The 15,750-nt window shown below is 38.5% G+C and overlaps 1 protein-coding gene across 1 annotated transcript in view; it reads left to right on the top strand.

Annotated features, from left to right (window-relative positions):
• ADGRD1 (adhesion G protein-coupled receptor D1) overlaps window positions 1-15,750 on the top strand; it is a 717,614-nt gene that overhangs the window by 113,557 nt on the left and 588,307 nt on the right. Inside the window, exons 10-12 of the mRNA XM_075854444.1 lie at window positions 113-233; window positions 7,421-7,528; window positions 12,083-12,158. Coding sequence (XP_075710559.1) covers window positions 113-233; window positions 7,421-7,528; window positions 12,083-12,158 — 305 coding nt within the window. The remainder of the gene's footprint in view (window positions 1-112; window positions 234-7,420; window positions 7,529-12,082; window positions 12,159-15,750) is intronic.

The raw sequence follows: 15,750 nt of genomic DNA, 5'->3' as shown, positions 1-15,750 counted from the left end.
GGACTTTATAGCTTTACAGAGCATGCCTTTCTGAAATTGTTAAAAGTGTCAATTTAAAAATAAAATAGAGCTGAAAAATAAATTTTTAAGTATAATTGTTTTATTTTTGCAGGTTCAGCCTGATGTTGGAGGACTTATTGATACTGTTGATAAAGTTATGGGGCATATGGCAATAAATCTCTTGGAAAACCCATCTATGATTGTTACACTGGAAGGCAGATCCTCAGTAGCAGGTTATTGTTTGTTTCTATGGAACTAAATAACAGTATATTATGAGGCCTCTCAAGCTCTGTTCACACTGTGTTTGGTGTGTACATTCAGTGTATGCGTCGAGAAATGCTCCCGATGTATACACCGTAAGTACCCATTGCCTACAATGGGCCAGATTTATACTAATAGAGTGTCTTTTTGGTAAATGTCTGAGGAGTATGCATCATCATATTTTTTTTAACTGTATTGGAAAGCCTAGTTGAGTATGCTTTGCAATACAAGAGTATCTCCTAAAAAAAAAACCTGAACATATGCCACGTGGTAACCGTTTTTGTTTTTACAATAGGTATGTATGGTATACAGCTCCATGTGTTTGGTCTGTAGGTCTGTAATATACAGTACTGTGCAAAAGTTGTGGGAAAAAGCTGCAAAGTAAGCATGATTTAAAAAAACTAGAACTACTAATGTTTTATTATTAATTAACAATATTAAAGTGAATGAACAGAAGAGAAATCTAAATCAAATCAATATTTGGTGTGTCCATCCTTTGCCTTCAAAACAGCACAGATTCTCTAGGTACACTTGCACACAGTTTTTGAAGAAACTCGTCAGGGTGGTTGTTCCAAACATCTTGGAGAATTAACCACAGATCTTCTGTGGATGTAGGCTTCCTCAAATCCTTCTGTCTCGTCATCCCAGGTAGACTCAATGATGTTGAGATGAGGGCTCTGTGGGGGCCATATTATTACTTCCAGGGCTCCTTGTTCTTCTTTACGCTGAAGATAGTTCTTAATAACATTAAATGCATGTTTGGGGTCGTTGTCCTGCTGCAGAATAAATTTGAAGCCAATCAGATGCCTCCCTGATGGTATTGCATGATCGATAAGTATCAGTCTGTATTTCTCAGGGTCCCACTGGTTTCTGCCAGTTCTGAGCTGATGGCACTGCAGGAAATCTTGCAATTTCGAAGGGAAGTTAGATGTCTTTGATGTACTGCACTAAGTTTCCTAGGCCAACCACTGCATCTACGGTCCTCAGCATTGTCCGTTTATTTGTGCTTCTTTAAAAGTGCTCGAACAGCACATCTTAAAATCCCAGTCTGCTTTCAAATCTTTGCCTGGGAGAAACCTTGCTGATGCAGTATAACTATATTGTGTCTTGTTGCTGTGCTCAGTCTTGTGATGGTGGACCTATGACATGAAACTGTCTTCCACGACCTCACCATTGTAGCAGAGTTTAGCTGTTCTTCACCCAGTTTTAAGCCTCCTACACAGCTGTTTCTGTTACAGTTAATGACTGTGTTTCAACCTACATATGAAAATGATGATCATTATCACCTGTTTGGTTAATCATATACCTGACCATAATCCTAGAAAATCCATGACTTTGTGAAGTGTACCTAGAAGAATTTATGCTGTTTTGAAGGTAAAGGGTAGTCACACCAAATATTGATTTGATTTAGATTTATCTTCTGTTTATTCATTTTGTATTTTGTTAACTGATAAATATAAAACTATTTACACTTTTTATTTTTAAAAGCATTCTTACTTTACAGCATTTTTCTACAACTGCCTAAAACTTTTGCACAGTACTTTACGTCAGGAGATTTTCCTGGAGTACACACCGAATGCGGGGTGAACAATGCCTTAGGCGCCAGAGGAATACAGGACACACTTTTCTAAAAATGAGTTATTGAGCTATTTAGAGGGTATTATTTTATTTTAAAATGTTTAAAAAATTTTTGCCTATAAAAATGTAAGTGCAACAAAATATTTAATTAACTTAATTAGGTACTAATTTACAAAGATGATATAAAAATAATTTAAGGGTAAGGCCACACGGTGCGTCGTTGACGCGGTTTTGTTGCGGTTTTGTCGCGTTTGAAAACCGCATGCGGTCAACTGCATGCGTTTTTTGTCTCTGTAATGCTGCAGTTCTGTTGCGTTTTTAATGGAAATAATTGATGGGAATAGTTTTCACCCGTGTTGAAGTTTGTTAGGTGCTTCCTGTATATAGTTCATTACAATGCATTGCAGAACTGTAAGGCTATGTTCACACGGAGTATTTTGGGGGAGGAATATCTGCCTCAAAATTCCGTTTGGAACTTTGAGGCAGATTTTCCTCTCCCTGCACGCCGATTTTTGCGGCGATTTTCGCGCCGTTTTTCACCCGCGGCCATTGAGCGCCGCGGGCATAAAACAGCGCGAAATACGCTTTCTCTGCCTCCCATTGAAGTCAATGGGAGGTCAGAGGCGGAAGTGCCCGAAGATAGGGCATGTCGCTTCTTTTTCCCGCGAGGCAGTTTTACTGCTCGCGGGAAAAAGACGCCGACGTCTCCCATTGAAATCAATGGGAGGCATTTTCGGGCCGTTTTTGCCGAGTTTTGCGACGCGGTCTCCGCGTCAAAAAACTCGGCAAAATACCCCGTGTGAACATAGCCTTAGCAAAAACGCAAGCAGATCAGCAACAACATTGACAGTGCAGTCATTACCTGCTTGCAGTCGGACATTGTGAAGATGAAGTTAACTGCACAAAAAACACATTGTAATATAATAGCAGCAGACTGTCCGTAAAAACAATTTCACCATTGACTTCTATTGAAAAATGACATGCAGCAGTTTAAAAACGCAACATAAACGCACCGTGACCCCCACCATGTGGCCTTACCCTAATTCTGTTACCTTCAGGTAAAATGAAAAGTGATATTTTTATTTGGATAAATGCTATTTACATTATAAAGGTATACTAAATATAAACTGCTTTTTAAAGAGAACCTTTCACCTGCCCATACATGTGTAGCTAAGTGCAGCATGTAATGGGCAGGGCTTCACAAACACTGTCTCACTTGAAATAATTTTCCTGTCTTCCTCCGTTATTTACATATCGGTGCCGTTATATTTGGCGCCCAATATGTAAATAAGCCCCTGAACTGTCAAGGGGGCGTGATGTCTACGCTCTGACATTGTCCAATCAGCTACGGACAGTGTCAGGGCAGCTTGCACCGTGTTCCCTTCTGCGAGAACTGGACTGGCGGTTCTGCAGAGAGCTCTCTGAAAAATAATAAAAAAATAATTTCAAGTGAGACAGTGTTTGTGAAGCCCTGCCCATTACATGCTGCACTCAGCTGCACATGTATGGGTAGGTAAAAGGTTCTCTTTAAGGTCAATGCCATTTGCACGGCCCTATACAGTGGCACACAGAGTTCCTATGGGTCTGTGCCGTATCATGCCTCATGGACTGTGTGAGGCACCGTATTCTGCCCTAGAAGCAATTTTGTTTGTGGTATTTTCTACATGCTGCAAGCCAAAATAATTAGCATTACTTATTTTTGTACTGATCCTGATTTTCATCCTGTACTATAGTCCAGAGCTACATTCACAATTCTGCATCCTTCAGAGCTAAAATCACCAGCAATCCTTGCTGGCAAAATGTCTGCTCAGACATTGTACAGTAATCTGATGTAGGAAATCCAATCAGCCAAGCTCTTAGGCTGGGTTCACACGACCTATTTTCAGGCGTAAACGAGGCGTATTATGCCTTGATTTACGCCTGAAAATACGGCTCCAATACATCGGCAAACATCTGCCCATTCATTTGAATGGGTTTGCCGACGTACTGTGCCAACGACCTGTAATTTACGCGTCGTCGTTTGACAGCTGTCAAAAGACGACGCGTAAAATTACAGCCTCGTCAAAAGAAGTGCAGGACACTTCTTGGGACGTTTTTGGAGCCGTTTTCTCATAGACTCTATTGAAAACAGCTCCAAAAACGGCTGAAAAAACGGCGCGAAAACGCCGCGAAAAACGCTGTGAAAAACGTGAGTTGCTCAAAAAACGTCTGAAAATCAGGTGCTGTTTTCCCTTGAAAACAGCTCCGTATTTTCAGACGTTTTTGGCTCAGCGTGTGAACATACCCTCAGGGATGTATCAACCAACAAGATTTTTTGCTCTGTGTTATACCAAGTCCAGAGTCAACGCAGCCATCTACCAGGAAATTTTAGAGCACTTCAGGCTTCCATCTGCTGACAAGCTTTATGGAGATGCTGATTTCATTTTCCAGCAGGACTTGGCACCTGCCCACACTGCCAAAAGTACCAATACCTGGTTTAATAACCACAGTATCACTGAGCTTCATTGGCCGGCAAGCTCCCCTGACCTAAACCTCATAGAGAATCTATGGGGTATTGTCAAGAGGAAGATGAGAGAACCAGACTCAACACAGACGAGCTGAAGGCCGCTATCAAAGCAACCTGAGCTTCCATAACACCTCAGCAGTGCCACAGGCTGATCACCTCCATGCCACGCCGCATTGATACAGTAATTCATGCAAAAGGAGCCCAACCAAGTATTGAGTGCATATACTGTACATACTTCTCAGTAGGCCAACATTTCGGTATTAAAAATCATTTTTTAAAATTGGTATTATAGAATATTCAAATTTTCTGAGAGACTAAATTTAGGGTTTTCATTAACTGTTAGCCATAATCATCAACATTAAAAGAAAAATATGCTGGAAATAGATCACTTTGTGGGTAATGAATCTATATAATATGAGTTTCACTTTTTGAATTGAATTACTGAAATAAATTAACTTTTTGATGATATGATTCTACAGTGCGGATACCAGAAACCAAAGAAAAATATCTAACTTATAAACAAGAAACGGAGAAAGCTGCTGTATAAACTTTCTAAAGTGTTAGCATTTGATCCTGTTTTACCACAAGAATTTCCATTATCATTATTTAATTGAAATTAATGTTTCATAAGAAGTTATATATAGAAATATTCCAGCGCTGGTTATAAGTATACAAACATTTTCTTTGAAGTCTAATATATAGTCAAAGTGATGTTTGATGTACAGACAAGAGGCATGCCTGTCTGTATCATTTCTGCCGTTGTGTGGGAAAATACAGAAGCTGGGAGATAAAATGGACTTTGTTGCTGTTTCTCCCATTGATTACAAAAATGGATGAAAAATAGGCTCTGTGCTGCTATGGACTGTCCAATAATATGAAAGTTACATTAGTAGAAGAAGAACTATTTTCACTTTTATGTATAACATGGTGAAATTATTTATGGTAGTAATGGAACTGTTATTTTTATTTCTTTTTAAATCGCTTTGTGGTACATTCATTTTTCATTTGTTTTCACACTGTAGGAATTTAAAGGAAAATTCTGAATTTTTAAAGTGAAAATATTACCTCACAGCAGATTCATAACTTAAAGGGAACCTGTCACCAGCATTTCACCTGTTAAACTCTACTCACCCCTCGCTGGCCGCTGCTGTCAAAAGTTCATTGCCGTTATCCCCTCTCCTAAACTCCTCCTCCGGCCGTAAATAAAGGTCTGCAAACATTTTGTGCCTTTTATGGTAATAATCCGGCAGTCTCGTTCGTTCCTCTTCATATGCCTGCCCACCGTCGAAATTGTCCCGCGCTGAATGACGAAATCTCTTCTGAGATAGCACACATGCGCCCGTCATGTATTTTCCGACACCCTTCCCTGCTTCGTCCGAGACTTAAATTTAGTTGCTGCGCATTGTGTCCCGTTGTGCGCACACACCAGAACAAGAAATCGATGCGCAAGCGTGGGATTTCATGTGTGCTGGGGGGAGACGAGGAACTGTCAATCAAAAGTAAGGAGGCGGAGTTAACTCGAAAAGGTTTCAGGAATGAAGATATGACCCTTATATGCTCATTAGCATATGGTGCAGGAACACTAAAAAAAACTATATACTAAAAGTACAAAGCCTGCTTAGAAAATAATTATAGGCTACATTAAAAAAAAAATTCACCCACTTCCAGCAGGTATTGCTGGTATTAAAGGTGAAATGCTGGTGACAGGGCCCAATGCAAAATATGCTACACGGCCGCCCATCTACCATGTGCCTTTTACACCGATCAGCCATAACATTTAAACCACTGACAAGTGAAGTGGATAACTTTGATTATCCTATTACAATAGCAACTGTCATGGGGTGAGATATAGTAGGCAGCAAGTGAACAGTCAGTTCTTGAAGTTGATGTGTTAGAAGCAGGAAAAATTAGCAAGCGTAAGGATATGAGCGACTTTGACAAGGAGCAAATTGTGATGACCAGATGACTGGGTCAAAACATCTTCAAAATGGCAGACCTTGTGGAGTATTCCCGATTTGCAATGCTTAGTAACTACATATCAAAAGTTACCCAAGGAAGGACAACTAGTGAACCGGTGGTGGGGTCATAAGCACCCATAGCACATTGATGCGTGTGGGAAGTGTAAAATAGCCCTTCTGATCCAATTCCACAAAAAATCGACTGTAGTACAAATTGCTAAAAAAAACAATGCTGCCTCTGATAGAAAGGTGCCAGAACACACTCCTCATCACTGCTTGCTGTATTTAGATCTGTGAAGTTGCAGGCCAGTTAGAGTGCCCATGCTGACCTTTGTCCACCACCGAAGTGCCTACAATCGGCACATGAGCATTACATCGGTACCATGGAGCAATGGAAGAACGTGGCCTGGTCTGCTGAATTACATTTCATTTTTTATCATGTGGGTGGCCGGGTGTGTGTCGGAAAGGAGGTGTGGCTTAAATTCATCAACGTGCGTCAAAAATTTGGCAAAAAAGGCACAAAATTCTGTCGCAAAGTAAACTAAATCAAAAGTGGTATAAGGAAGCAAAAATTGTCGAACAGGCCATAAAAGATTCACCAAAATTACCACACCTGCTCTAAGTTCACGCTGTCTAACTATTTCACAGCATTAGTAAATGGGCCAAAGTCTGACCTCCTGAAGACAGACAGAAAAAAAATACACAGAACTAAAACAGTTTGTACTAATGTATTATATCTGCAGAACTAGAACAATGTCTTTTTATTTTCTACAAAACTTAAAAATGCTTGTCCCACAAAATGAATTGAAGAAAGCTTTGTTGGATATTGTGCTATTGTCCTATTTTACTTGTTGCTCTTAGGTACATGTGTGTGATGCTGACAGACACACATTTTTTTTTTATTCTTTTCTGCTGAGAGAATTCTTTCTAGGTTAGAACACTGGTTTAAGATAATAAAAAATGTTCTTACATCAGGATAGATAGGCAAAGCTTTACTGCATGTCAATAATTGTTCTAAATAATAAAGTTAAGTCTGTAATGTCAAGACGTGTTTCAAAACATTTTCTCTATATTTAAACATGGTGATTTATAGTCACTTTTTTTGTGATCCTTTTAGATTATGCCATGGTGAAGGTACCTCAGACGTTGAGCTTACCCCACTACCGTTTTCCATCTGAAGGGCAGTCGTACATCTCTGTTCCGGGAGAAGCATTTATGAGCAAATGTAAGTTCAGGCTCCCCCGGGACCTTTTTATAAGAATGTATTCTAACTGCTAGAAAAAATATCTAAATAGTAAATGGGAATCTGTTTGCAGGAACTATGATCTGCTTTCAGGGGAGTGATTTTCCTTCATGAGCCTTTTGACATGTCAAAGATTTTGCTTATTATATTTAGAGTTTATTCCAATCAACGTATTGGCAATTTTATAGTACATCTTCAATGCCAAGCATGCTATAGTACCCATTACCTCATTACATGGGTAGCCGTCATGGCCTCCATTGTTTAGGCCTGTGTACTTATTGAACATAAAGATCTATGCGATGGACATGCTTTGTATCTAATCAACCTACATAGAGAACCTGTGTTTACTGTATGAAAATAAACTTCAGCTGACCAAGTTTATAGGAGGAATAGCAGACAGTGTCTGTCATTCAGAGATCAAATTGTAGACAGTTGGAATCATGTATAAAAATGATTGTAAGGGAGACAATGGTGCATTCCATGACAAACAATCAGGTAAATATTTTCACTGGCTTCACCTTTTTTGTTTATCGGATTGCAAAAGTCAAGCTCAAATTAATACATCACAGTAAAGCATTTCAGTGCAGTGGAACTAAACAGGTAGCCCAAGTAGCTCCACACTAGGGACCTCAAACTTAAGCCTAATGCACTCGACCGTAGTGGTTTTGTGGGACGAAAAAACACAGATCCGCTGTGGTCCATTTGTCCGCCAAAAAACATTTGTTGTGTATCCATGTGTCATTAGGATTCACAGATACGCAACAAAAAAATTATTTCGCCAGTTTGTGAAGCCACAAATCTGGACCATAAAATGACTTGCGGTGAGTTTTTTAGGTCCGGATTCACAACCGAAGCACGGATCCGTGAAAACCACGGTCGTGTGCATGGGGCCATAGAAATGAACCGATCCGCAATTTATCCGGTCATGTGCATGAGTCCTTAAACAGGGGTCTCATTATTATTTTAGCATTTGCTGCATTCATTATCTAGCCCTGCCTAGTGGCCAGTGTTCTTCATAATAAACACTATCCATTTTCACTTCTAAACATATTTAAACGAGAAATGTAGAAACAAAAGTCAAGTCATTTATGTATCAATGTATGTTTTAAGAGAACCTGCCACCATGACAGACCTCTTCTAATAAGGACAATAGCATGATGACTTAATATATTTATACTATTGGATATAGTTGCACCCACTAGTAAGCCACTCAAAGTAACAAACGTCTGGTTTCTTGTAGTCACGGGACGAATTATATCATCTCCGTCAGTGCTGCTGACTGGCCAAAAAGAATCAAGTTGTACTGTCTCTGACTCTACTGTTTCTGTGGATCTGGAACACAGTAACATATGGTTATTATCAGTCAGTGACAGGTTCTAGTAATTTTATATACTCTGTGACATGTCCCTAATACTCTAAATCTCCTCTATGCCACAGATTACCTAAACCTAAAATATAGTTGTTGTAAGGGTAGCAAGAAAAAAACTTCGAACACATCGAAAGCTAAATTTGAGATTAAGTCGGGACTTCATATAAGTAGTTTTGAAAAGTACTGAGATAATGCCAAGTACTCTATATACAGCAGGCATGGATGAGATGCCACTTTTCTCTGATAGTGACACATTCCGGTCAACTGCCAATTGTTGCACCTAAACCTTAAAAATATTTTTTTTCAAGTGTTAAGAAATTGCTTCTTTTTATAGGCAGTATTCCTTCTTTAAATGTGAACCTCATTTTTAGTGGCAATAAGAATAAAATAGTTCTCTAAGTAATGTTTTTAATTTTTCTTATTCTATTCTATTATTTTATTCTATGTATTCTGTATATTTTCAGTAAAATAGAAATGATAAATCTAGTAGCTTAAAAAATTGTACTACTCCATGTCACAATACAGTACATTATGTGATGATGTGGTACTTCCCAGCAGAGAAAAAGCTATTTAAATAATTTATATCTTCTTGTGTCTTAGAACTTGATATATCTCTTTCAAACCTAACATTTTCTTCATCAGAAGGACAATGAATTTGTTGAGGGAAAAGTTGACTCTCTTTTTCTACTTTCCTTTAAATCACCATGCTTCGCACTGTAGCAGTGAGTGATGTATTTAAAATAAGCTGCCATTATGTTTGCATTTTGTGTTATCTGTCCCTCATTCATGATGGTTTCCTCACATTTTATGTGACCTTAATGTCTCTCATCCCAAAATCAAAAGCGAGTGGATAAATTAGTTAGTGGTGCAATTGGAAAAATGAAGCATAGCCCCTATTCAGTTGTACTATGAACTTACATAGCGATACATATGTAGATTTGAATGAGAGCATATTTAATGGCCGATCAAATCTATGCACTGTTCTTTATCCTCCAGTATGCTAATGTGTTAACCAGAGCAGTAAAAGTAGGGACGGAAACAGGATAAAAAACTGTATAATAAACAGAAGATAATAAGCATGCTGCCCATATGAGTTTGCAGTTTAAAAAGGATTAAAAGACATGAGAATTGTATATGGTTAAATATAGAGGCTGGTACTTTTTATTTCAGCATAAAGCATGATATCAAACAACAAGGGTCAGTATACACATGATACTGTAGATATTATTGAACCAATTCAAGTTATGACCTGTAAGTTAGGGAAACAGGCAACAAGAACTTCAGACCTAGCATACTGAACAGGGGTGGCTTGGTTAGCCAGAAGAGCAAGAAGAACGATTAAATACAGCAGTAGGCACCGAGAGAGTGTATATATTTATCCAGAATGAGCAACAGTGAACTTTAAAGGGTACTTCTCATTTCATTTGACTTTTCAGGATAAGCTACCATGTGTGAGGAGCAGCACTATTTCTGGCCATGAAATGACTTTCATTTTACAATTTTTAGCAATTTTCCCCTTTGCATGCTATATCTGTAGTTTGCATTTCTCTCTGAGCTGGGGGGTAGAGACGAGCAGCCATACACTACACACAGTAAACAGAGGAGAATCTGCTCCATAACCTTCTCTCTCACTCAGAAACAGCCCCAGGATCATGCAGGACATATATAGAGATGTACTGACTGTGCTGATGAATAAAGTGTTTTGGTTGTGATAGCAAGTCACTATTCCTGTATTTCTGCTCTTATCTCCTGCACTTTCAGCTCACTCTTCCCCCTCCCCTCTCCATAGACTTCCATAGACATGTGTAATCTGATACATGTGAGCTGCAGTCCGACTCGAGACGGGTAGAGCTAAATTTTCTGAGTGAAAGTCAGTTTAACAGAGGAAGGGGGAGCAGGAAAACAGCCAGATAAGAGCAGAAAGAGGCTTGTTACTTGTTAAGATATATTACAAAGTTTCTTATAATCACTTGTACTATTAATTTATGCAAAGATTGTTGAAATGACCGTGCCCATTTAAGCAGTGCACTGGGTTCAAAGCTACCAGAAAGAGCAAGCAGGGAAAGAAAAAAATTGATGGATGTGTCTGTTGGGAATGAGGAAAATTATTCTTGAAATACATGGAAAGGCATAGAGTCATTTGTGGTTCTGTTAGTTAACACATTTATTAAATTTAAAAAATGGATCATATTGTTTCCAGCATGATGTGATCATGAGTAATGTTGTATTGTACAGATATGTCCGATTATAGTAATCTTACAGTTCAGGGAATACAAAAACATGTTCTATATTGACCAAGTGCCTTTTCATTTGAATATCTACATCTTCATTGTAAACCATATTATTGAAAGTCCTAATATGGCTAAAAGTAACTCGCCCATAACAACGCCCAACATGAATCACTGGGTCGTGCACATAGTAATTATTTTTGCCGCAAACTTTTATAAATCACGAGTCCACAGTATACACCATAAAAGCCAAAAAAGTGGGACCCGGAGCTTGATACATGTGGACCAATGTGTATGGGTAGCTTTTCTAAAGCATTTGCTGACTTGAGACGCCTTTACTCTAAAGCAGTATTACATTGTTTACAGCAATGAGAATTCAGGCCTGCAGCTAATAAAGGGTTAACAAATTGCTCTGAGCTTTTCCTCCTGTCAATATCTGTTCTAGTCAGGGTGAAAAACACTTATCGCTGCCCCATGTCGTTTATAAATCATTTCTCTTTTTTTGCCTCAACTTCCGAGTTCATACAAAGTATTCACATTCGCTACCGAAAAATAAACATCTGTCCCCATCGCTTTTCTGTCTCATTAGACTCTGTGGAAAGCAATTTCATGTCATGTTTTAAACCATTCCCACTTGTTTACAGATTCCATTTTGTAGATTTAAAGAATGCATCTTGTCCTGATATTTTTCTTCTTGGTAAGGTTTAGGTGCTAGTAACATCCTTCAGTCTGACTTAGGATTTCTTATTGAGGAATGCTGGCAGAGATGCAACACGAGTAATGCTACTAAAATGCCAGGAATGCAGGAAACCTACATTTCACGATGAAGTGGCATCAATTATGAAGGGCATGTGAAGGGAATGTTCCTAAATGAGCAGAATATTTCTTTGCTGGGTGAGACTTGTGTAATTTGCGTTTTATACCTTTTTGTCATTTAAGCTCGAACGACCATTGTTGGATTGCTGTACCATACTATGCATCGACACTACAGGCAGATTAAACCGAGTGATACCAGGTATGTGTACAATTCTTACACACATTTTTTTCTTCATTTATGGAGTTGTAAAGTCCTAGGGGAGGTTTTGGGGATTATTTTTAAGTACAAATTGTATCGGGGTTTCTCCTATTTGTCTCCCACTGAAACAAAGGAATACAATAAAACAAATATATTACTACCAGTTGGTTTCAGTTGCAATCCAACTTTCAATCCATTTTTGGATACTATCTTTCTTAGTTTCCTTTCAGAAATTAGTACATACAGATTGGATATAAAATAATAATTAAAACAATAAAAAAAAGAATGGCTGTAAAAGGGCTCAATATATAATATATATATATATATATATATATATATATATATATATATATATATATATATATATAATGAATACTCACTACACACTCACCCACGTGTGTACAAGGGCTGGTATAATAGCTGGGTTTCACCTATTTGGTCGCCCACTATTACTACCCCCTTTCTAATCAGGGTCACTAGGGTTATGCCTAGTTCCCCTACCTTTTCCTTATACTAACGTCTATTTTTGCTTTGCTTTGCTTCTACGGAATAAGGCCGTACAATAAATACAATTGTATAGTAAATAAAACACAGAACACAGTAACTGATCACAAAATAGTATCAGTATACCCCAATACACATAACACGTTAATATATACTGAGTATACTCACACTATACGTAGTACAGTATAAACACGGTATCCTATGTTATGCCTCCACCCACATACCTAAACATACATATGAATACAGTTACGTTACAATCCAATACACGCTACCTAATATCACTTTCCCTATACTCTAAGGGTTCAGCAATGGGTTATCAAGGGGAATGGGTTGCTGTGTAAATGGTGGGAAAGGGTTAAACAGGTACAGCAGGACTAGCAAGTTACTCAGGGCAGCAAGGGTAAACAGGGACTCAGGGCTACAAGGGTTGAAGTAAGGAGGGGGAGATCATAACGTGTAGCTGCTGCTACACGTGGATACTTAGCAGTCCATGTGGTCTCTCAGGAAGGGCCATGAGCCAAGAGCAGGCCAGGAGGGAAGAGGAGACCCTTAGTGGAGCCAGGTAGCAGGAACAAAAGAGAAAGAGCTTTGGGAACGTTTGTCCTTTTAAACCTCCCCGTGCACACCTGTGTGACCTCACAGGCTCATGCACGTGAAAGAGAGGGACCTGGGCCTCATGGTATCTAGTAGGGGGATGGAAGGGCAGTTGGAACTTCCTTCTACCTGGATTAGTTCATTGTTTTACACCCCCCAGGGTGTCTGAGTAGATGACACCTTTCTGGAGGGACAAATACATATATATATTTATCTACACTACATGTACATAGATATAAATATATAAAACACTTCCCTTTACAATGGCGATAGATTACAATTACTGACATCCATTGTGATCAGTTGATTCATTGATTATAATTTAAAAAAGAAGTGGTATGCTGCACTGTACAAAAACAAAATGGAAAATTCAGTCTTTGGCTAGAACTCTGTAGCTCTACATGTCGACAAAGTTTCACTTACCAGAATGGGGACATTTTGGAGATTCCCATCAGTGCTATCTAAGGCCATGTCTAAGTAGTGCTGTTCTGAGCAATATAGGAACTTCCCATTGAAATCCATGTGATCTGTCGATGGATTCGTTTGTGTTTACGTATAGGAAAATACTTGTTTGAACATGGCTTATCTCTATTAAATATATTTGTATTATACTTGCTCATGCTCCGGTGGGTCATTTGGCTGAGGTGATACAATACTAACTCCCTCATATACTAATTTCAAAATTCCTAGTGCAGCATGCAACTTTTGGCTGAAATTACACTTGTAACATATAAGTACTATCCAGTTCCTTCAGACTCATGTACCAAAGTTCATTTTAGTTGCACAATCCATTCACCCACTTTTGCTTGGTAGCGGATTATTTTCTATGATCAGTCAACCATAAAGGCAGTGACCACATAATATAGGTCAAGGCTGAATTATTGGGCTTGTATCTGGGTCCAAGTTGAAGATAGAAGGTAACATGACCACCCCAGAAGGTAGGTCTTCTTAATCTAATATTTAAATTAGACAAATATATACATAGTAATTTGTGTTCTATAAAAGATTGAAATTACTGTGTCTGCTGTAAGGTCCTCTTTCTATCCATTACACGATATAGATGTGATAAATGCATTCAAGCTATCATTTTTAGATTTAGAATTATTTTTACTTTAAAGTCCAAATTATTTCCCATTTCATACGTTTGTTGGGTTTACATCTATACACATAGAAATCCTTTTCTATTGTTCAAATTTATATACATTTGCATTTATGCATTTGTCTGAGTTTAACAGGTATGTAGCATATTACTACTGTAAGGAAGAATACATTATTGTGCATAGACACTGGTTTAGGGCGCATTCAGACGTGGCAGAATTGCTGTTGAATTCCGCCGCGGACAGTCCGCAGTGGAATTCTCCAGCGACTGTTTTTTACATTTGTTTCTATACATTTTTAGGAAACTTAGTTCAGACGTTGCAGAAAATAACTGTGCGGAAATCAGGCTGTGGTGCAGAATTTTCCCTCCGCCACATGCTCATTCCATTGCGGAGAAGAAGCAGAATTTCACTGCGGATTTCAGCCTTTGCATTGCAAAAACTGAAATCTGTGGCAAGTCCGCTGTGATATCTGCAACGTCTGAATTACCTGTCAAATATGCAAATGTTGGTGCAGATTCATTGCGTAATTGCCCCAAATCTGCACCAACATTTGCAGCGGAAAAATTCTGCCACGTGCCCTTATGCTTTAGCATAGACGGTATTATTATTTTGTGAATGCAGCCTATCAATATACAAATCATTGTTTAGAAAAAACACATTAGGTTTAAAAAAATTCTATGACCAAAACCAAATAAATGTTTGTTATGGTTGGTTAACAATTTGCAACCGATTACTAATAAGAACAAACAAAACATAATCCATGTGGCAGTGATCTATTGTGTTGGTGCAAAGTCTAAGCCAGTTTAAGGCCAGTTTTGCCTGTTATATGGTCTTTTTGACCAGGAGCCAAATGACTATGACATTGTTTCTATCCTCATGTCAACTTACAATTAAATAGTCCTCCTGACCCTGGTTCCACGTTTTAGTAGTGATGGCATCCTTGGTGTCAGGAATGCTGGATGCCTCATGCAGGGGGGCCAAGAACTACATAAGATTAATGTGTCACTGGTTGGGGAACACTGACTTTATTAAATTTGATAAGATTTTTGACAGACCCTACACATTTAGCCATTCATTGTGCCAATATACAATTACAAACAGATAAAATACAATATGTATGGCATAAATATGTGACTTGAAGACAATAAGCCAAGTGGGTTAAGCCAAGTGCTTTGAAGTTACAGGCTGTGTTTGAGAAGAGCTTGTCTGCCATTATACCCATGACAACACTTTCTTCCCTGTGTCCAAGTATTTCAGTGTTGCCATTGGCACCTTCTGTGGATCTAAAACACCAGCTATATCAATGTTCATATACTAACTGACTTGAAAAGTACCATTTAGGATGTAGATCCACACATTGGGACACATTTACTAGTACTGATGTGCTGCCAATA

This window comes from Rhinoderma darwinii, chromosome 1 (genome assembly GCF_050947455.1).
Source record: "Rhinoderma darwinii isolate aRhiDar2 chromosome 1, aRhiDar2.hap1, whole genome shotgun sequence".
Classification (NCBI taxonomy): domain Eukaryota; kingdom Metazoa; phylum Chordata; class Amphibia; order Anura; family Rhinodermatidae; genus Rhinoderma; species Rhinoderma darwinii.
This window is presented reverse-complemented; position numbering and strand designations above follow the sequence as displayed.